A 22,494-nucleotide genomic window follows, 5' to 3' on the forward strand; every position below is an offset into this window, starting at 1 on the left:
CCCGGAAGTGTGGCCTGCCGCGAGAGCTAGTTGGCTGCGCGATTTAGCTTGCCCGGGATAAGAATGACCCAAAGCATCCTCAGATGCTCCTGACTCCAAATGAGGAGAAGACGGTTGTTGTACACAATGATCGCAGTGTTGTCTGTCTGAACCAGTACGTGCTTGTCGTGTAGCAGCGATCTGAAGCAGCGCAGAGCAAGCCATACTGCTAGCAACTCGAGGCAATTGATGTGCCAATGCAATTGCTGCCCACTGGCGATAGAAGAGGGGGACAAGAGTGGCAAGGCGCAGTGTCGCACATTGCCATCCATGCTCTCTTGGGACCCAGAGATGGAAAATCTTGGGTACCACTGGCTGTGGAGCCGTGGAACAGAACAAAACTTTAACAAAAGGTTCTCCGCCCGGCCCTCCTCCGGGGGAAGGAGTGGTGCAGTCACCATCTCATGAAGAGCAGGATCCTGTATCGCTGGGTCGTCCGTCTCAGGAACGCTGCTTGCTCTGACACATTACAGACCTAGCAGGGGCAGAGATGGGCTGCACTTTTCTGCAGCCAGCTCCACCCGGCTTGGGTGTAGGCTACTGCTGTGGCAACGCTGGAGCGGAGGTGGAAGCCGCAGGATGGCTGCCTTGGTGACGAGCAGGCGGGGTGGAGACAGCAGTGGGCCGCCGGGGCAGGATGTGCTTTATAGCCTCCATCTGCTTCTGTGCAACCGAGAACAGTTGGGCAAAGTGGCGTTCCTAGACCACTAAGGTTGACATCCCCTGACCCAGAGACAGTACAGTGAAATTTGTCGCTGTGTGCAGCTCCTGCATCACACCTGGGTCAGAACTACCCTCGTGCAGATGTTTAAGTGCCTTGGCCTGATAGACCTACAGAAGGGCCATGGCATGTAAGGCGGAAGCGGCCTGTCCAGCAGCTCTGTAACCCTTGGCCATAAGTGCAGACGAGAACTTAAAGACCCTGGATATGAGACGTCAGGTGGCAGCGCTCTGCGGGCACAGCGCATCGCAATAGCGCACTCAACTGAAGGGATCTCCACATACCCACTGGCCGCCCCGCCATGGAGGGTAGTGAGGCCCGGGAAAACATAGCAGTTAGCTCTGGGTGTTACTCGGGCAATGCAGCCTGGTCTTCATCCCCGGAGAAAGTTCTAGCCCTCATTCATTGTAATTGTATGGAAAAGACAGCCTAGCACAACAAAATCAAAATATCTTCTTGTGTGTTCCACAGCAGAAAGAACATCATACAGTTTTGGAATGACATGAGAATGAGTGAAAATGTTCATTTTTGGATGACCTAATCCTTTGTGGTCTACCAGCTCTAACCAGATTGACCAAGATGATTTATCAGCTTGAAACCAGGTCTAAGGTCTGACAGTCTAACTAATCAACAGTCAAGACCAGCTGCCTTTTCAAATTGGTTTTAACGTGATTATCCAGCTGGGAGGTGAGTTAGGAAAAAAGAGACAGAAAGTAAATGTAAATGAGTAAATGAATGACACTATCCACAGAGGAAAGAGAGATGTTTCCAATTAAATAGAGAGAGAGGATGCAAAGATAAACAACAGATGGCGAATGTCTCATCAAAGCCACGAGTGGCTAGAGGTGTGCGTGTCCATCATGTCTCTGGTGACCAGGGTAACGCAGGCGATGGGCCAGGCACCAGGCGCTCGCTTTATCACAGACCCCCCACCATCCTGAAGGGAAACACAAGCTCCCGTGTGCCACAGAGCTTGCAAGAAAAAGTGTGCTGAGGGTCTGACGGGTGCTGAAGCATAAACAAATTCATATGAGTATGTACACAGTAATGACTAGTAGACTAAACAGTGTGAACACACGTCACACAGGGCGGCTCCACAGATTTAGACCTGTTTTATTTAAAGAGATAGTCCTCTAAATTAAAAAAAAATAAATTCATTTTGTCAGTCATTTCAAACCTGTATGACCTTTTGGCCAATCAGATTGCATAGACAGAACTAACTATTGTATAAAACAGCATTCATGCCTTTTAATCGGGCAGCCCTGGGGTCTGCGATATTATCATTCCTCTAGTCATGCAGAACAGCTACAAACTCTTGAGTCCTGGGGCGTTCGCCAAACACGCAATGCAGCGGCGGAAAATTCAATTACGCAGGCCTGAAAACAAAGAACTCTGTCTTTATGATGGGGCAAGCAAAACAAATAGAGCCTTGAGTGTGGAATGGCAAATTGAGGAAGATGTTTATTACCCAAAAATGTTGCAGATTTAAGATTGTATCAAAAAAGATAAAAAGTGTCAGTTTTGTCATATATTCTTCATCCGCTTTAATTCAATAAGCACAGAAAAAAGATCCATTTGGCCTGATTTAAGACATCACGCGGTAGAAGAGCCACAGGGCACAATTACAGCAGGGTTGTTTTGAATTCTGCTTCAATTTTCTTTGACTTATAGCCATAGCAGCCCCATCCCAGTGATACGCTCACCAACCGAGTGCTTTTGTTTTTCTAATAGATAAGTCCGCACAAATGGGCATTTTCCCATGCGGAGACGTACGGCCCTGGCAGACTGCTTTTATATGTAGTCTTGTCTCGCATGGCTAAGCAGATGGAGACAGCACATCAGCGGTCCATTAGAATGAGGTTGTTATAGTTACATTAGTCATGTCTCATATGGTTTGGGATTATTACCCCTATGTAACTGATGTAGTGAACTTTTTTTTTTTTCACTTCTCAGCTTGACGTTGGCATTTTATATCAGCAGTGTAATGCCCAAAGGCACGATACAGTCATGCCATGCGGTCACCGTCTCATAGCACGATTTAGTCACTCTGCTGTGACACATTCTATCTATCTATCTGTCCGTCCGTCCGTCCGTCCTTCTAACAGTGAAGCAACTAGGCTACTCCTTTTAGTCATAAAGATAATCGGAATTGTAAAAGGTTTTCCTTTATTTGTGTACATTCACAATAAAAACAAATCTTTGTGCTTTTGTAAAATAAGCCTAAAGAAAAATAGGATGCCGCTTTCTGCCATCTGGTTTCCTTGCACAAAAATAAACTGAAACTCTGAATATTAGGCTACTTGTTGCACAGTTTTTCTTTAATTTCTTAATTATTTAAGTAAAAATATATTTCTCTTATAGGCCTATTTATCGTTATGTATATAGGCCTATAGCCTAGCTTTATTATGTTTTTCTCCGCTTGCTGAAGCGCTGCAGGTGCGTGATGTGATATGATGGCCATGTGAATCCTAATTTTCTGTTGTTTGCTGATTTTTGCGCATGCAAAATCAATCCTCGGGATACAAATGTTAGTATTTTTTAACGGGTTACAGACCTGTATCCTTTCTAATTTAATTAAATTCTAATTTAAAATAATCTTGTCGGTTAACGGTTAATAATCGGTTAACGAGCGTCGGAATCGGTTAAAGAGCGTCGGTTGTCGGTTAGGAAAAATAAATGAACATCCCTAGTCTTCTGTTTATCATCTATCTGTCTGTTTGCCAATCAATCCATCTGTGTCTATCTGTCCCTCTGTTCATTCATTCATCTTTACTGTAAGCTATTAACACAGTTTAAGTTAAAGAGGTCATATGATGTTGCTAAAATTGAACATTATTTTGTGTATTTGGTGTAATGAAATGTGTTTATGCAGTTTAAAGTTCAAAAAACACATTATTTTCCACATACTGTACATTATTGTTTCTCCTCTATGCCCTGCCTTTCTGAAAGGCGTCGATTTTTACAAAGCTCATCGGTCTGAAAAGCGAGGTGTGCTCTGATTGGCCAGCTATCCAGTGCGTTTTGATTGTCCGAATACCTCAAGCGTGTGACGGAAATGTTATGCCCCTTACCATACTGTGATGCCCTGTCCGGCCGGAGCAACGAGACAAAAAAATTAAAACCAAATTATAAACGAGGAATTTGTAGCATCCAGTGGGGACATAATTATGGATTATAATGACTTGTATTGTTTTTTACGCTTTGCGTTGCATCGCACCGCACCGCGTAAACATAAAACCATGTCTACATTTGTGATCGGAGAAATGACAAACAACAAGTGCTACTCTACACTGCTCAAAACTCGGAACTGCGCGGCCGGCAGATTCGATGAAGGAGTGTCCGGCTGGCTGTCATGGCAACCACATGTGACGATCCCGGGCTGGACTCCACTTCGTCCACGGTGAAAGCCGTTCCGGCAATCCACAGCGCGAAGTTGATGTATTTCCTCAGTGACCAGCACGGATCAGCTCTAGGCATGACGAAGCAGATATCATCCTCTTTTGGAAGGCCAAACAAAGTAGTTTCGCTTTCACAACGAAACACACAGCGCCTTCACGACATGGCGGCAGCAACAATACTACAGCGAGAATAAAAGTTACGCCTTCTTTCTTTGCATGAACATTAGGGCGGCATTATGCAAATCTTCCCACATCGTGACGTAGACATGTGGGGGCGTGTTAGAACGAGCCGTTTTAGGTAGGCGTGGTTGACTCTTAACTTTTATAAAGAATATCTCTTTGGATTTGAGACTTTGCAACTTTTTTGCAACTTTACAGATCTTCTTTATGCACCAAGAGCTTGTAACACTCCAAAGAGAAAGGAAAAATTTTAATTGCATCATATGACCCCTTTAAAAGGCAAGCTATTTTGGGTGATAGTTGATATAGGAGATATAATACTCTGTTTTATTTAAACATAAATATAGAAATATGTGATAACAGTGGGCATGAAGTGGACATTTTTTAATCATCCTAATGCAGTTTCAGTTTTATACATTTTATGTTTATGTACCAATTTTCCAGTGCTTGATGGAATGAATTGATCCACAAAAAGCTTTTTGTTATATCATCAGTGCATTTAGTTTTTTCTCAGACGTTTATTTTTTCAGACCTTGTTTTACAATTCTTCATGTAATTACTAATGTTAGTGTTTAAAAGTCTGTCTACAACTCCCAGACTAACGGCGTAATTGTTCGTGTCAGTGTTTATTACAGTTATTAGTGACTACAGTGGTTTGAGTGAGGGAATGCTAGTTAAACTGATGTGTGCGCTCTGAACCAAACACAACCTGAATGAAACACATTACTGTGCTTCTGCACGGCGGCAAGACTGTGAAACCCTTTGTGCCCTCTGTCGCGGGAGCTTCTCCAGCTCTGAAATACGATACGGAAAACCTAACACCTCGACTCCTAGCACACGTTATGATAGCTGTGAGTGGCATGTTAGGGCAGCACCCTCTCTTTTATTCATTCTCTCTCTCTCACACACATACACATTCACATTCTATCCTGCTTCTTTCATGACCTCATTTATTTTTCCTTTAATATTGGTAACACTTACCCAGGATTCCAGGCTCTGACTGTCTGGCCGTCTGGCTACCCTCCTTCCTGTCGTCTGAATTCAGCTCTCTCTTTCCTGTCTCTCTTTCTTTGTGACCTTAATGTGTTGAGACTGTCTGAGGTGTGTTTGTGTGCATGTACAGTACGTGTGACCTTTTTCCTTTGTGTTGGTGACCAACGTGCTTGATGACTGTTCGTCTGACAGAGTGTGAATATGTTGTCCGGCACTGCTATGGAGAAACTAAAAGAAGCAACACTTCTAACTCGCCTACATACTTTAGTAGCGAAGCTTAGCTGTTTTTAAAGTATTATAGCTTGTCTAATAATGAGCTGTACTCTGAAAAGTAGTAGTCTAACATGACGCAATGCTGTTTTGTGTTACTTTGTATCAGCTAATGATCAAACACACTCTTCTATCACTTACTAGATTTATTTAGTGAGTCAATTTGTTTAAAGGTTCACATTAATGAAGTGGAAAAACTATTCACTGGTTTATTTGAATTTCACTCGGTTAAATTCCTGAAATTCCCTGTGCTGCATTTTGTCGTTTTTGTAGTGAAATGTTGATATTTTATGTAAACCGCTAAATACTGCTGTTTATCACTATGCTTCGTTTTTTTAAAATTGAACTTGACATCTTCTTTGAAACACTGCACTCATGGCACTGAAGAAACTGATGCTTTGCAACGGTTAGATACTTCACAAATAGCACAGATGCAACAGACACAAGAACACATTTTATGTAAACATCCCCTAACTGTCTTTTTTGTAGAGCTCATTCGTGGGATGAGACTTTCTCATTCCAGGAAAAGACAATGCATCACTTATTGTAGCAGGAAGTTCCTGCTAGCATTTCATACATCAGTATCGCATCTCCAGCACACTCTAAAATGGGTTTTTAATGTGTAGGTATTTTTGTGACATTGAGGCTGATGCGAATTGAATTTCTCTCCTTTGTTCTCTCTTTTTCCTTCTCTCACACTTTCTCACAGGAACCTAGGAATAAATAATGCCGTATTTAAAAATCAAAACGAGTGGTTTTTATATCACTGTATTTCTGAAGGAAGACTATCTTTAGAAAATGTTCGATGTCATTTTCATTTCATCTTGCATGTTATATGCCTGATAAAGCAGCGTTTGTAAGCTCAGCCCTGCTTTGTGTACTGCCGTTACCGGGGACACCTCTATTTCTCCCGCTTTAAAGCACCTCCTGCTGGCAGAGAATGAATGAGCATTTTCAGTAAGTCCATCTGATTTACGCAGCAAACATATTTTGCTTTTCCTATATCCACGGGCGCTGAGGATAATCCGCGGGTCGAGTATTAAAAAATGCATTCTGATTATTTGCGAGTGGGTCGCGGGTGGATAAAATAAATCATAAATGATGCAAATATTAACTAAATTTTGTTTAAAATATTATTTTTTTTCATGAGGCAGACGATTTTGTGTGTGTGTGTGTGTGTGTTCGTTCGCCTGATCGGGAAGTTGCAGTGACAGAAACGGTGACATTCCAGATAAAGTTTGAAAGGAGTAAAGCCTGCGTTAATGCTATTGAGTAGGATAATATGGCCAAAGAAGATATTTTGTTTTATAAATAAATGTTCATTTAAAAGCAGCCCACGATCAGCGTGTTATGTTACCGTTATCCCTTGCCACTCCAACGAGGTTTTGTTCCGTCCTCCACGCTGTGACAACTCACAAAAGACAATTTTTTAGCCAAGCAGCGCGGAGAGCCGCTTCAGAAACGTGCCGTGGCTGGCTGATAAACACAAGCGTTGACAAGAGCGGCCGCGATCAGCTCTGGTTCCCGTGGAGCCGTAATGCGTCGCAGACGTGTGCAGTGAGGCGCAGCTCAGCTCTCTAACGTCACTGAATCTGCTGTTAAAAATGAACCATCCATTCATCATATCCTAATGCAAAACATACACGAAAAAATTGCAAATTTTTCATTGTTTCTCAAAACGTCATAGCATTTCCACACCGGTGATGACATGACTGTGGCGCCAAATCATTTATATCCCCACGCATCATGTACGTCGTCATGCGTTGATGTCATCAAATTGCGATCGGTTCATGAGATCGACCAAGTGTAGTGAGTACCGATCGAGTCATAAAATGTGTTTATTGGCCGATGCCGATCGATCGGAGCATCCCTACAAATTATGCATGTATCTTATCCTGTGCCATTTGTGTTACAGACACCACCGACTGGGGGAAGTCGTGGCCTAATAGTTAGAGAGTCGGACTTGTAACCCAAAGGTTGCGGGTTCGAGTCTCGTACTGGCAGGGATTGTAGGTGGGGGGAGTGAATGTACACCTCTCTCCCACCTTCAATACCACGACTGAGGTGCCCTTGAGCAAGGCACCGAACCCCCAACTGCTCCCCGGGTGCTGCAGCACTGCTCCGGGTGTGTGTTCACGGTGTGTGTGCACTTTGGATGGGTTAAATGCAGAGCACTAATTCCAAGTATGGGCCACCATACTTGGCCACATGTCACGTCACGTCACTTTCAATGAAGCCTGAAAATGTGCATTTCAATGATCTGAGACTAACAATCAAAATAATCTTACATTGGTGGAAACATTGAACTTCCAAGCCATATTTAGAGATGAGAATATCATAGGGATTTTTTTGGACACTTTTGACTTGAGCTTGATTGCCATCACACAGAACACCCTAGCAAACACCACGCAACATCTTAAAAACCACCCAGAAGACCCTAGCAACTGTAAAATAACGCTGTAAAAATCACTCAAGATATCCTAGCAATGCTCTGATAGTCAACCACACCTTAACATTGTGGCAGAAGGTTTTGCATAAACAAGCATGGCTCCAATTTTCTTCAAGTTATTTATTTATTTTTCCATTTATTTATTTATTGCATTAAATCAATTTATTTCCTTATTCAAATGTCAGAGTTTCAAACTGTTTGAAGTGGCTATAGCTCTTTTGAATGAATACTATTTATAAGATTTTTAAAAAAATGCAATATGTGTGGGTCTGTATTGCTCTGTGTTGACATAAGCTGGGCTGTTTTTGAGCTAGAGGTGATGTGTCTTGTCATGTGTGAATATATGTGTGTTCAGTGTTTCTGTATGTCATACAGAAGGTGTCTTGTTCTCACCTGAGGCATTCCTTATTACGTCCTTCCCCATGGCAGACTCTCACATGCTGTCAGGCTGTGGTTGGCAGTGATCCTCTCTTTCTTCTTGTTTATGTTCTTCCTTTATTTCTGTTCTCGTTTTTATCCTTAACACCATTGAGATTCACATTTATTAGTTCTAGATGCACTCATAAAACCAGCCCGCAGACTCTTTGATCTGTGTAAAATTGCTGTTCTAATGACGTATTTTGGTGGGTTTTCTCCTAGGGCTTCAGTAAGGCTGGCACTTTCGCCACTGCCAGACGCTGACGTGAGTTTGGGGGCCTCAGGCTGTCGTCTTGGTGCTTTGATGAGGTAACGGCGGACCCCAGAAGCCCAGCCCCTGTGTTGCGCCACCCCTTCCCTCTCTCCTCCTCCCTACCCCTATCCAACCAGCCAAGCCATGGGCCAGAAGATCTCGGGGAGCATCAAGTCCGTAGACGTGCGCGGAGAGCCATCCTACAGACCCCTGAGGAGGGAACTGAGAGGGCCAGATTTCTTCAAGCCAGCCCGGCTGGACCTACTCCTGGACATGCCCCCTGCTCCATATGAGCAGCAGCTTCAACATGCCTGGAACCCGGACGACCGCTCGCTTAATATTTTCATCAAGGACGATGACAAACTCACCTTCCATCGGCACCCTGTTGCCCAGAGTACCGATGGCATTCGTGGACTGGTGGGATACACACGAGGACTCCATGTTTGGAGGATCCATTGGCCTGCTAGGCAACGGGGCACACATGCGCTGGTGGGTGTGGCCACGCCAGATGCCCCTTTGCACTCAGTGGGTTACACTTCTTTAGTTGGCAGTGATAGCGAGTCCTGGGGCTGGGACCTGGGACGAAACAAGCTCTACCATAACAGTAAGAACCGGCCGGTCTCTTCTGCACCCACATACCCAAGCTTCCTGGAGCCAGAGGAGGCCTTTGTGCTGCCAGATGCCTTGATAGTAGTGCTGGACATGGATGAGGGCACGTTGAGCTTCATGGTGGACGGACAGTACCTCGGAGTGGCCTTCAGAGGTCTTAAGGGCAAAAAGTTGTACCCCATTGTCAGTGCGGTGTGGGGCCACTGTGAAATCACCATGCGCTACATCAATGGCCTAGATCGTAAGTATACATTTTCTCTAGATTTATACCTGCATAATTGTTTGATACTTAAAGATCGTGCTTGAAATAGAGTTTGCAGATTTTTTAAAACTCGCTTGAATTGGGTTGTGTTGGTGTAGTGGTTATGGCTCAGAAACCTGAAGCTTGCTTGTTCAATTCCATAATCATTTTACCCACGCGCAAGGCATTAACCCCAAATTGCTCCAGGGGGATAAGCTCATGGTGTCATTCTAATTAAAATTTGGATTACATTTACCTTGCTAAAAAAAATTTTAATCGTTCTAAGCTTTTTTGCTGGTCTCCGAGCCTGGTCTTCCAGCCTGGTCATACTGATTTTCAGCTAGTCTACGCCAGGGATGGCCAATGACGGTCCTGGAGAGCCACAGTCCTGCAGAGTTTTACTCTAGCCCTAATCAAACACACCTGAACAAGCTAATAAAGGTCTAAGGGTTAGTTGAAAGCTACAGGTAGGTGAGTTTTTATCAAGGTTGGAGCAAAACTCTGCAGGACTGTGGCTCTCCAGGATCGACGTTGGCCTCCCCGCTCTAGGCCAAGGTATGCCCAGTCCTGTTCCTGGAGTGTTAATGTCCCTGCAGTTTAGCTTCAAACTGGCCAACACACTTTCTTGGAAGTTTGTAGTAATCCTGAAGACCTTGATTGAGCTAAAAACTGCAGTAGAGTGACCCTTCAGGTGCAGGATTAGACACCTCTGGTGTAGCCAGTCTCCCAGTCTGGCCAAGCTGGTGCTTAGCTGGGTGGACAGCTGGTCTCCCAGCCTGACTAGCTGGAAAGTGCCAAAAACCCTTTAAAAATCAGCCAACAGACCACCTTGACCAGGCTAGAAGACCAGCAAACCAACTCAGGCTGGTTTAACATGTTTTTTTCAGGAGAGTACTCATTAGGCAGACGACTTCTTTTCCCCTGGCAATCAAAACCCTGACCTTGTTGTGCCACGCTACAACAACACTGTGTTCTGTGCAAACATTGCTTGAGATGTAGCCATGAATTGTTGGTATTTCAACATACAGGTGTAGTTAGCCAGCAAGAGAGCCTGACTATTGCATCTTGTCGTCCATCCTGTTAGTTCAAGAGTCAAGCCCACAATGTAAAGAGATGGATTCTGGTTCTTCTCTTACAATGTCCCTCAGGGTGCTTAGCCAGTGCTGCAGGCATGTATTCATTATTAATGTAAGGAACAATGAAACACGCAATGGCAGTGGAGGCAGGAAGGCTCAAAACATTGCTAGTAAGCTTAGCTGTTCCCTACAACTAGCATAGCATCAGGAGAGGCTCTCGTTTTGATGTTCACAGGTAACATGTTTATGAGTTTGGTGCGTTTATGGTTGCATATTTTGTGTGTTAGCATGTGTTTTGTGCAAGTGATTATGCATTAGTTTAAAGCATCACTAATGGCATCACTAGGTTCTGTCATTCAGAAACATGGCTTTTCATATCACTGCTATGCTGATGACACTCAACTCTATCTCTCATTCCATCCTGATGATCCGACGATAGTTGCTTGCATCTCAGCATGTCTAACCAACCCTCTACGGACACCTTGGCAATTGAATCGCCATTGGCTAGTATATCTATCTATCTATCTATCTATCTATCTATCTATCTATCTATCTATCTATCTATCTATCTATCTATCTATTATGCCATTTTACAAACATATATAATGTATGTAAAATGGTACTGTGTTTTAAATCTCTTAATATCAGTCAGTCAAGCAGTCAAGCATTATAATATGATAATCAAGTATTATTTAATAATAGAAGTTTAGTAATTAGAATTAAAACTTGGTAACCATGAACTTAGGCAAAACAGGAACGATAATAGGTGAGCACCAGCCAATGAGATTTGTGCATTAGTTCTGCCTACTACAGGAAAACCCGGCAGTTCTTAAAAGCTGAAGAATTCCAAAGGAGCTCAACAAAATATATTGTTTACATGTAGCGCATCAATTCTGCATGTTATGTAAGACTCTCGCTCGCTCTTTGCGCATGTGAGAGAAAGCGAAGGCAAGTTGTGTGCGAGTTAGGCTCATCTACCATAACTCCTTCAAAAACAGCTAGAAACCTTGGAGTTGTGATTGATGATAAGCTGAATTTCTCAGACCACATTGCTAAAACTGCCCGGTCCTGCAGATTTGCTTTATACAACATTAGGTGCTACGTGTACTGCGTTAGGCTAACCGAGACTTGTCATTTGCACTTATATATTGTTGCTCTTTTGTTAGTTTTGACTGCTTTTATTATTGTCCTCATTTGTAAGTCGCTTTGGATAAAAGCGTCTGCTAAATGACTAAATGTAAATGTAAATGTAAAGCACTCAGAGCTATCACGCCATTCACAAGGCTAAACACTGAGCCCCTGTGTTTGTAAAGACTTGAAACTCTCCTTCATCCATCATCAGCATGTTTTGGAAGCACTTTTTTTCTAATCCGCTCCTGTCAGGCAGACACTGTGTGTGTGTATAAGCCAGAGGGTTTGTGTGAAACAGCATTTTAAAGCCAGAGGCATGTAACCATTTGAGCTTTATTTGATAGCACAACCTCAAGGTGTTTTTTTTTTCTCCTCACATCTTACAGAACAGAGATTCAGAGAGTCATCTGGTAGATTTAGCTGTTTCTCCATGAAAGAAACTCCATGTTCAAACGTCCATACCTGTGGATGATTGTTTTATTTTTAGCTTACTCCGCTTCATGTCATTCCAAACCTGTATGACATTTTTTCTGTGCAACACAAAATAAGATATTTTGAAGAACTTTCTGGCCCAGATGAAATTGGACCCTATTGACTTTCATTGTATGTACAAAAACACTGAGACATTTTTATAAATAGCATTTTTTTGTGTATCACAAAAGAAATTAAGTAATGTATGATTGGAATGACATGAGGAAATGGTACCATGGTAAAAACACATTAATGCACAGCATTGAGTAACTTGCTTTTTAAAAGCAGCAACAGCTGTATGATAAAAGTCACCATTGTTTAATAAATAATCAAACATATTGTAAATAATAATCACAAAATTCCCAGTTAATATTTGGGAACTGACTTTTTTTAATCACTGAGACAACTCATTCCCTATAGACATTTCACTCCGTTAATTAAACTGTCAATGTTGAAAGAGTAAAATCGTAATATCCCTTTATAAAACTTATCATTGTACATGACTTCAGAGTATTAATTTAATAAGCAACCCAGTAAGCCCACAAGCAGAATCATATCAGTGTCATTTCAGCCCTGTTTATATGGATTAGGTTGCTTTGGTCTCTGTGTCGCTCTACAGAGTCTTCTCCTCCCTGGTGTGTTTCCGTATCAGGGGACAGTGAGCAGAGTGGGACACTCTCAAAGCCCCCTCGTCTGAAGTTGAAAGAGCCCTCTTTTTCCCTTTCAGATGGAAAGAGCAATTCAGTAAGTGGTCCTAAGACCATTTGAAATCTTTTCAAAGCTTCTAGTAAGCATGTCTTTATTTGCTGGAAAATTGTATGAAATGAGCAAGAGCAAAGCAATGTGTAATGCTTGAAAGAGAGACAGAATTCTGTGAATCTCAAGAGGTGTTTGGAAAAGCCATCTTTGGACCGGATCACTCACTTGGAAGCTCATGGTTTCCAAAGTAGTGTTAAGATTGTGGTTGGATTGTGGGTTTATACACATTTTAGGTGTTTTGCATGTTTTAAGTCATGTGCAGGAGGCTGTTAAATTATGACCGTTATGCAGTCTCTTGCATCCTTGTGGAATGCAAGAGACTGAGAGCGATAGTGAGAGAGAGAAACATGAGTAATGATTGCAGTAAGAATGATGAGGTCAGAAAAATGTAAGCTGTGACATTTTTAGATATGTGCAGCACAGTCTAAACCCCAGGCTTAATTTTAATATGTATGCAAGCATGCTCCCTGTCTTATTACACATCTGCACAGTCAATACCAAACTAGTTTCATTACACACACTCAGAGCTGTCTGACTGAATCAGACTCCTCTGTGGTAAATGTGTCTTGGAATAGATACTTATGAGTTTAAAGTGTCCAGGGTAAGTGACTGTGAGATAGAAAGAGATAATGTAAACACAAGAGAAATAGAGAGACTGTGTCAATGCCCAGTGAGCTGCCTCCTTAGACATCATTTTTGAACATAAAAAAACCCTTTCAAAATCTTTTAAGCTGCCCAGTTGGACAGCATGTTTGAGGTTAACATTTATGCATTTAGCAGAAGTGTTTCAAGACCTTGCAGTTTACAGAGTTTTGGGGCTTCATAGACATGGTTTCTCAAAAGAAAGTAAGCTGCCCAAGCAGTTTCTGGGCAGATTAAGCACAGTGTCTCATAACCTAGTGAGCTGCCTACTGTTTTTTCTGGAAAATAAGTCGCACCTAAATATATGTTGCACCGAGAAAAAAAAGTTGCATCAGTGTGTGTATATATCACATTTTGTTATTACTTTCAGAAATAATGTAAAATACTGGTAAATAAAAAATAATAATCATAATAAAAACAATTTACAAACATTATAAACAAAAAAACATGTATTTTTTCCCCCTCACTTTACAGCAAATCATTATAAGAACCAAGAAACGTTAGCAAATCTAAACACTATAAACAAGCATTTTATTTCCACTCACTCCACAGCAAATCCAATCCAAAGACCAAGAAACATTAGCAAATCTAACGGTATTGAGAACAGAACAGAAATTAAAAATGTAAGTTTGAAACAATAATAAATTATTATAGCATTCATTATAAACTGCATTTATTATAATCACCAAATCTAAACAAAATTATAGTGAAACCTCACTCAATCTGTCATTGGGCACAAATCCAAATGTGTGTGCCATTTTGCTTTTGCATTCTAATCTTGACTTTATATTATATTAGTCTTTTTGAAAGTTAATATACATATAAGGAATACATTTCAGATGATACAAATGTGACATATATTCCAGAAAATACAGTAATTAGACCCCATTTCTGGACATTAGCCCATGGTGTGTTAAAAGAGCTATAGCAATTTTAGACTTTGTAGGTACTGTCACAAATCCTACTGAAGTGCCTATACTTAAACAGCAAAAATACTTAGTAGGCAGCTCACTAGGTTTCAAGACGCCATATTTGTAACTCCCATATGAGTGAGAATAGCCTGTATGTGAGTGAGAGGAACTCTAGGAGAATACTTGAGTATCTGTGAGGGAAGCCTGAAACCACATTTTGTGAAAACAGGAACTCAAAACAGGATGAGTGTAAGTAAGGGAAAGAGATGTTATTTGAGTCTGATTATGGGTGTGAGCATACAAATTGTGAGCAAGCGAATGCAGGTTTTGTGTGAGAAAGAGAGTGAGGACACTAAAAAGTAAGATGCTTCTCTGCCTCGGTGGAGCCCACATCGGTCTATTCTGCTGTGTACCGTGTGTGTGTGTGTGTGTTTGTGTGTGTGTGTGTGAGTGACTGCATCCCGAGAAGTTATCCGCACGGCAGTGGAATATTGTTTATCACCGCCGCTATAATTAATCGCACTGCAAATGAAAAGCAGCAGTCAGACCCTGAACAAGCCTCACCACTGCACACACTGGGTACACATGCTTGGAATGGGTCAGGCTGGGCGACTAGTCCACCTATGTGACTAGATTATTAGCTTGTCTAGAATTTTTTCCCTACATTTCTGCTTTAGCATTAACATCTTAATGGTAGTGATTGACTGTAAGCCACATTTCTGTTAAGATCTCCATTGTTGTGAGGACTGTATAGTTGACTGCACATTGTTGCTTGCAGTCTGCACTATATTTTGTTGATTTATACATGTAGATTGACTTCAGTGTTTCGTGTCTTGTTGTTTTTGTCCGTATGTTTGTACGCCATTCTGTATTATATTGAAAATGTTTTGTTAACTCAAGTTCTATTGGAATTGAAGTAGCGAACATAACTAAAACTGTAAATTGAATTTAAATACAAGTAGAATTAAAATGGCTTGACATTCAGAGAAATTCATTTAAACTTGTTTGAAAGCCTTGATTTAAAATAATCCTGTCATAAATTTTACAGTTTTTAGGTGACATGTCAAGTTATCGGACAGTTCAACTTTGGGGTCAGTAAGATAAAAAAAAAGAAAAGAAATTAATACTTTTATTCAACACATTATATTGATCAAAGGATGCATTATATTGATCAGAACTGACAGTTAGGGCTGCACGATAAATCGAAATGGAATCGAGATCGCGATTCGACAGAAGCTGCGATTGTCATGCGTATCTTTCAGTGAAGCACGGTTCTGTGTAGAAATTCATTTAAACTTGTTTGAAAGCCTTGATTTAAAATAATCCTGTCATAAATTTTACAGTTTTCAGGTGACATGTCAAGTTATCGGTTAAGATCAGCAGTAAATCTCCATCCAAAGGCCAGAGGGCGCTCTCGCGCTGAAACTCCAAATACGCCTCGCAGAAGAAACCCAGGAAATGCCTATAGCTGCTGCTGAATAAACAGAAGATTCAACTGCTTTCATTGATTCAACTTTACAGAACCGGCATTACTAACAAAATGCTCATAACAATCGCATTCGATTAATCATGCAGCCCTAGTGACAGTAAACACATTTTTATTGTTACCTAAAATTCTATTTGAAATAAATGCTGTTCTTTTGAACTTTCTATTCATCAAAATATCCTTAAAATCACAATCAGCATATTAGAATGATTTCTGAAGGATCACGTGACACCGAAGACTGGAGTAATAAAAATTCAGCTTTGCAATTAAAGGAATAAATTATATTAAAATATATGGTAATTTTGAATTGTAAAAAATATTTCACAATATTTCTGTTTTTTTTACCGTATTTTTGTTTAAAAAATTGGATCCTCTGTCAGTGAGCATAAGAGATATTTCAAAAACATTTTTTCAAAAATCTTACCAACCCCAAACTTTTGCAGGACTGTTTCATTCTGTTGTGCCCTGTCCAGTTGTTTTTGATCAGGAAGAACCCATCCTGTTTGCACGCCTCGTAACAAATGGGTATGATCACATGATTCTTTATCACCCAAATCATTCAGAGCTTCCTTCATGCCTATTATTGTGACCAGACAGTGACACTGTTCACCATATTGCATGTGGCATCATTCAATGCTATGTCTGCGACCCATAAGCCTTTGTGATTATGAAGTCAGCCAGCCGGCTTGTCCGAATCCAGTGTCTTTGTCATCACTAATGAGGAAAATGAACAGACAACTGTTTGACTGTATATAAACTTGCACTAATTGCCAGCGTCCAACCAAGAAATAAGTGGGAAATTGACATGTGCCACCCCATTGTGAATGTGTAACACAGAGTAGATATAATTGAGAGATGGCGGAGAGCTTCTGTCTGTCTGTGCTTTTTCTCTCTCTCTCTCTCTCTCTCATTTGCTCTCTGACTGGCAGAAGGCTGCTGTCACTGTGCCCTGAATTGTCAGGGATTAAAACACCAATTAGCTCTAGCTATGATTCATCACACAATAGTGTCTGATCCACATTCCCACTCCAGTAGCATGCTCTCTTAGTCTCAGCATCAGCGAGAGAGAAAGAGAGACGGAGAGGACGAGACGAATGTAGAGCAAGCGCTACATAGATAATTACCATCAGTCTGAGATCGGAAAGAACAAGGAAAGACACAAAGGCCGACTGTTGTGTAAACACAATGCCTAAGACGTACGCAGTGTCCCGTTGTCCCCTTGAATCTGCGGGCCCATGTAGTAACATGCAGCAATGTGCTGGGAATGCTGGGATGTGTGTCTTTTGAAAATGTGCAATACTAAATATTTTGATAGCTGACAAAGTGGTCTAAAGGAAGCCCTGAATGATTAGGCTGGTATAGAATCATGTGCGATCATACCCCGTTTGTTATGAGGCGCGCACACAGGACTTTTATTCTTTGTGCATGTGCGTGTGTACATGTCTGATAGTGTGTCTGAGGGATGCATCATTTGTTTTATCACAAGTTGTGATGGATTTTGACAAATATTTGTCTGTCTGTGCTTTTTCTCTCTCTCTCTCTCTCTCTCATTTGCTCTCTGACTGGCAGAAGGCTGCTGTCACTAGAGGGCTGATATATGGGTCAGTAGGTTAGCGCTGCATGGTGTTGCTGGCCTGAGGTACTTGCCTAATAAGTTGGCAGGGTCGTCTGCATCTTATCAGAGAGATTACCGTTCTCTCTCTTGAGTATGTGTGTGGGGTGGGTGTGCTTGGGGGAGGAGGAGTGTGTGACTCAGTAGTGCTGTTTGAGCCACATCTGTTCCTGAAGACCTAAGCTGTGTTTGCTAAGCTGTATTTTATTCTTCCCTTTGATGTCTGAGTCTCTTAAAACACCTACACTAAATGTTTCTATGGAGGGAGGCTGTCAAACCCTGCTAAAAATCAGCTTAAACCAAGAATGTTCATGCTTGAACCGACAGTAGGGTTTAGTTTTGTGGGTTTAGTGCTGGTCTAACTGGTGGACCAGCATAGTCAAGATGTTCGCCAGAAAATAATAATGGATTGTTATCAATATTTGCCCAAAAAGCACTCATGAATTCGACAAACACTGTATTCAACATACTATGACTCGGAACACATTAAAGGGATAGTTCACCCAAAAATGAAAATTCTGTCATTTAATTACTCACCCTCATGTTGTTCCAAACCCGTAAGATATTCGTTCTTCTTCGGAACACAAAAATCTCATTCCACACCCTGGAGTTTACGTGGTTCTCCAGTGTACTTGAAGGAATACCATCACGCCCAGCATAACTACATTTAATGTTTAAACAAAAACTTTTTTGTTTGCCACAAAAATGTTGTGATGGCATTTATTTAATGTGAAAAATGTTGATATGGAGAATTCATTACAATTGACTGATTGATTGAGTTGAAGTATTTAACATAAATGGATGATGTTCAATTCAAGTTTATTTGTATAGCTCTTTTCACGTTACAAATCATTGCAAAGCAACTTTACAGCAAATTAAGTTTCTACAATATTTAGTGGTAGCTTATAACTGTCAGTTAATGTACATGTGGCAGAAATGTATAGAAAAAGCAATTAAAGACGTAATCAAACAGATGATGAACACTATTAACAGCTATTATTATATTATGCAATCAAACTTATAGCTAAATTTGGTAGTTCTGTATGTTGTTTCAGGGTTGGCATCATAAGATTAAAAATAATAGAAATGTAATAAGGTAAGAGAAAGAAAGAAAATGTTAGTATATTAGTGTGCCAAGTGTTCGTATCTCTTAGTTAGTTAGTTAGTTAGCATAGTTGGTTCGTTTGTTATTTCCAAGACTCATGGAAAATGTAAATGAATGTCAGTCTATGTTTGTTAGTTAGTTAGTGCCAAGTGTCTTAGAATGTAAATGACTGTCAATAAGTATCTGCTAGTTATTATAGCTAGTTAGTTAGTTAGTTTCAAGATTCCAAGAATCTTACAATGTGCAATTAATGTCATTGTTTTTTAGTAAGTTAGTTAATTAGTTAGTGCCAAGTGTCTTAAACCGTAAATGACTGTCAGTATCTGTTAGTTAGTTAGTTAATTTATAGTTAGTTAGTTCCAAGAGAAAAATATGGTGTCCTTTTTAGACAATGCTATAATCGTCTATCTACAATTCCATCTGGTACTGTGCATGAATGGAGAGCACCTGGCAAAGTTAGGGAGGGAACAAACAGATGGATAAAGAGGTAAAGAGAGGACAGAGAAGTGGTCCTTACTCTTTTCAGGACAAACAGCTGGGCTCTGTGTTAATTGAGAGCCAGTCATTAGAGGATTCGTTAGCTGGATCAAGTTTCAGCTAACACCATAAGGCCGCAGCCTCACCTACAGCTGTTACATTCATCTTTACAGTACAACAATCACACACACACACAGACAGACAGTGAAGTCAAGGGGAGGTTAAGCACATGCATAGAATGCCTTTGTAATGCAATGAGAGAAGCACAGGAGATGTTAGGAAACTGTTGAGTGTTTTTTTTTTTTTTTTTTTTTTACACCAAGCTGGCAAGCTGCCTGTCATGGTGACTTGATGTCTTTTTTTCCTGCCCTGGAAATATGACAGATATGAAAGCGTGTTATTAAAGCATATCATTACTGCGTGATAGGGTACCTAAGGTTGGCTCAATACCTCAGGCTTATAATATGTCGAAATGAGACTTACCTTCACGATTGCTGACCGTGCAGTTTGTGTGATTTATCTGCCTGTGCACACACACACACACAAAACTCCACCGTTGTCTTAGTAAGCATCTTGGGTAATCTCCTTGAAGGCTTATTTTGTGGAAAAACAAATGATAGACAGAAGCTGTTTGTTTAGTGTATAGTTGCAGGGTCTTATACCAAGCTGAGTGGTTCAACACGGCTGCAACGTTGCGGCACGCCAAGCATAACGCCTTGCACACTTCTGGATCAAACCCAACAAATGACAGCCTATTATTTATTACACCACCAAACGCTTAATAACCTTATCAATCACGTGCTGTTGTTTATATAGCTTTATAGTTTTTGGCTACACTGGCTTGTGACCGTTAACCTCAGTTGTAACCAGGCAACACAAAGCAGCGTCACCCACTAGTGGAACAGATCCACGTTTGACTCTTGATTCTTGCTTTTGTTCCCTCCCCACCCCATTTTTCAGCATGCTCTTTCCTTTCTGCACCGCTCTGCAACATTTGCACACCTAATTGCCTGAGGGAGTTTCCGTGGAAACAGACATCATTCAGTCACTGACAGAAACAAAGGGAGAGCAGAGAGTGAGAGAAGACAAAGTAAAGAGACAGTATGTTCGGTGATTGAGCTGTGGAGGCAGTGGGCTCTGATAATAAGCCCGCCTGTTGGTTCCTTACTGACTCCAGCTCATCAGATCTGGCCATTTTTCATCCTTACACTTATCCAACGGTAAGCCTGACCACACAAATGAGAGAATGGGGTGACCGCAGACTTGTAGACGTTTGGATTATATTAAGCGTTATTATCCACAGAGATTTAAACGCAGGCCTTGACTTCCATTGCGCTCACTGTGTGTCTCCCTGTATATGGCAGTCTTTAAGAACAAAAGCATTTGACATTGCGTGGTGATTTACTTGATGAGCTGTTGATCTTTCAAGGTGGATGTGCTATTGATGTATTTGGATGAGCTTAAAAGCAGAATCTAGGTGTTCCGATGCTATGCTGAAAAATAGCTTTGAAGAGAATGGCTATTCATATGAGCTGTTGACTCCAGTAGCAGTGCACCTTTTTGACATGTGTATTGACATAGTAGATGTGTTCGATCATTAGCATAACTCTTCTTTAAAGACAAATCCTCATGCTCACTGTCTTGCACCTACATTATAGCTTTTTGGATGCTGACTCTGGTCAAGGGCTGTGTATAGAAGCTCAAGGTGACCCAGGTGGCAACATGTTGCATGGATAAAACATACTGTAGATGAATCTATGATGCAGTTCAGCTCTGCCTTTGTTACTTCCTCACTAACTAAGAAACTGTGCGAGTTGAAACACCCTGTGAAATTAAAAAAATTGGATTTGTCTGACTTTTAAACCTTTTTAATTGACCTTTGTCTGACTTTTAAACCTTTTAAGTTTTTAATCACCCTTTTAAACTTATTTTCTAATTAAAATATCTTTAAATCATTTAAACTAGAAAAATGTACTTCAGAAGCAACACCGCATATATGTACGATATGTAAATATTTATACTTGTTTTTAGAGAATGTATATTTCATAGAAGTGGTATGTGTCTTACAGCACTGGCAGATTATTTGTAACATAATTTTTGCTTATCAAATGAAAAAAAATTCAGTTTAAGATTTAATTGAAAGTAAAGTAAAAGTAAATGTGTTTTTAGATATTTCAACTGGATAAAATTCTCATTAGGAAACAGGATTTTTGAAGTGTTGTCCATGTTAACTTTGAAGCTAATCTATGTGCTAATGCATGCTAACAAAATTTACAGCCTTTCTTTTCAGGGAAAATTAAACAAAAAGATTGATGATTCGCACTCAGGGGTGTATGCAAATTACAGAAAAAATGCTATTTTACATGTTTTTTTGCAAATATTTGCTTTAACTCAGAAGGTATCTTTTAAAGTCCAGTTTTATTTCACAAGGTCACTTTAACAATGTGCATCCGTATTCTTTCCCACTGCTTTTTTTTTTGCTCTCTGATCTATCGATTCTCTCTCTGCCTCTTCACTTCTCTTGTGCTATATGATCTAAAATCCATGGGAACTTCTCTCTACAGCCATTACTCATTCCTCCTTTATGTACGTCATGTACACATTCTGTTTGCTTTGCATAGGTACAAGCTGTAGTGACTGCAATTTGTCTGTATTGTCAAGCGTACAGAAGCCCTTATAATCATCCCTGAACTGAACCTGTTGATTAGCTGGACCACAGTGTGCGAAGAGCTGCCAACTGGAAAGTGCTCTTGAGCGGAGCTGGTGCCGTGGTGGGGTATGGCAAAGGTTCAAATGCTGAGAGAGAGGGCTTTTTCTAATGAAGGCTTCATTATTTTCCTTCACTTACCTATGCAATGCCATCATTTCTCTTAGCTCTGTCAAGCCCGACTACCCTGCTGAAGAAAGACCAACCTAAACTGGTTTGTTAGTCATAGATCATCTCCCACCCTGGCCAGACTGAACTTTTGACTGGATTTAGAAGGGTTTAAGGGACTTTCTGGGAGGCCAGCTAGACTAACTTGAGACCAGCTTGGCCAGCCAGGCTAAGAGACCATCTTAAACCATCTAAGACTAGTTTAAACAGGTAATTTCAGCACAATGAACCCTTTGGAGCCATTTATTTTAGGCCTTTTTTGTAGTGTACTAGTGAGATCGCAGAAAGTAATGGAGTGTAAGTTTGCTATCTTGTCTGCATTACATTAGTTTGGGGTCAGTAAGTAATTTTAATGTGTCTTAAAAGGCTCAATTTAAAA

General features: G+C 40.8%; 1 protein-coding gene across 4 annotated transcripts in view; it reads left to right on the forward strand.

Moving 5' to 3' along the window:
- LOC107561810 (SPRY domain-containing SOCS box protein 4-like) overlaps positions 1–22,494 on the forward strand; it is a 52,956-nt gene that overhangs the window by 13,614 nt on the left and 16,848 nt on the right. For all 4 annotated transcript variants that reach the window (XM_016246307.1, XM_016246306.1, XM_016246304.1 and 1 more), the window contains exon 2: positions 8,690–9,570. In XM_016246307.1, the coding sequence (XP_016101793.1) occupies positions 8,865–9,570 (706 nt within the window). In that variant the 5' untranslated portion in view covers positions 8,690–8,864. The remainder of the gene's footprint in view (positions 1–8,689; positions 9,571–22,494) is intronic.

This window comes from Sinocyclocheilus grahami, unplaced genomic scaffold (assembly GCF_001515645.1).
Source record: "Sinocyclocheilus grahami isolate Dianchi unplaced genomic scaffold, SAMN03320097.WGS_v1.1 scaffold793.1, whole genome shotgun sequence".
NCBI classification, from domain to species: Eukaryota; Metazoa; Chordata; class Actinopteri; order Cypriniformes; family Cyprinidae; genus Sinocyclocheilus; species Sinocyclocheilus grahami.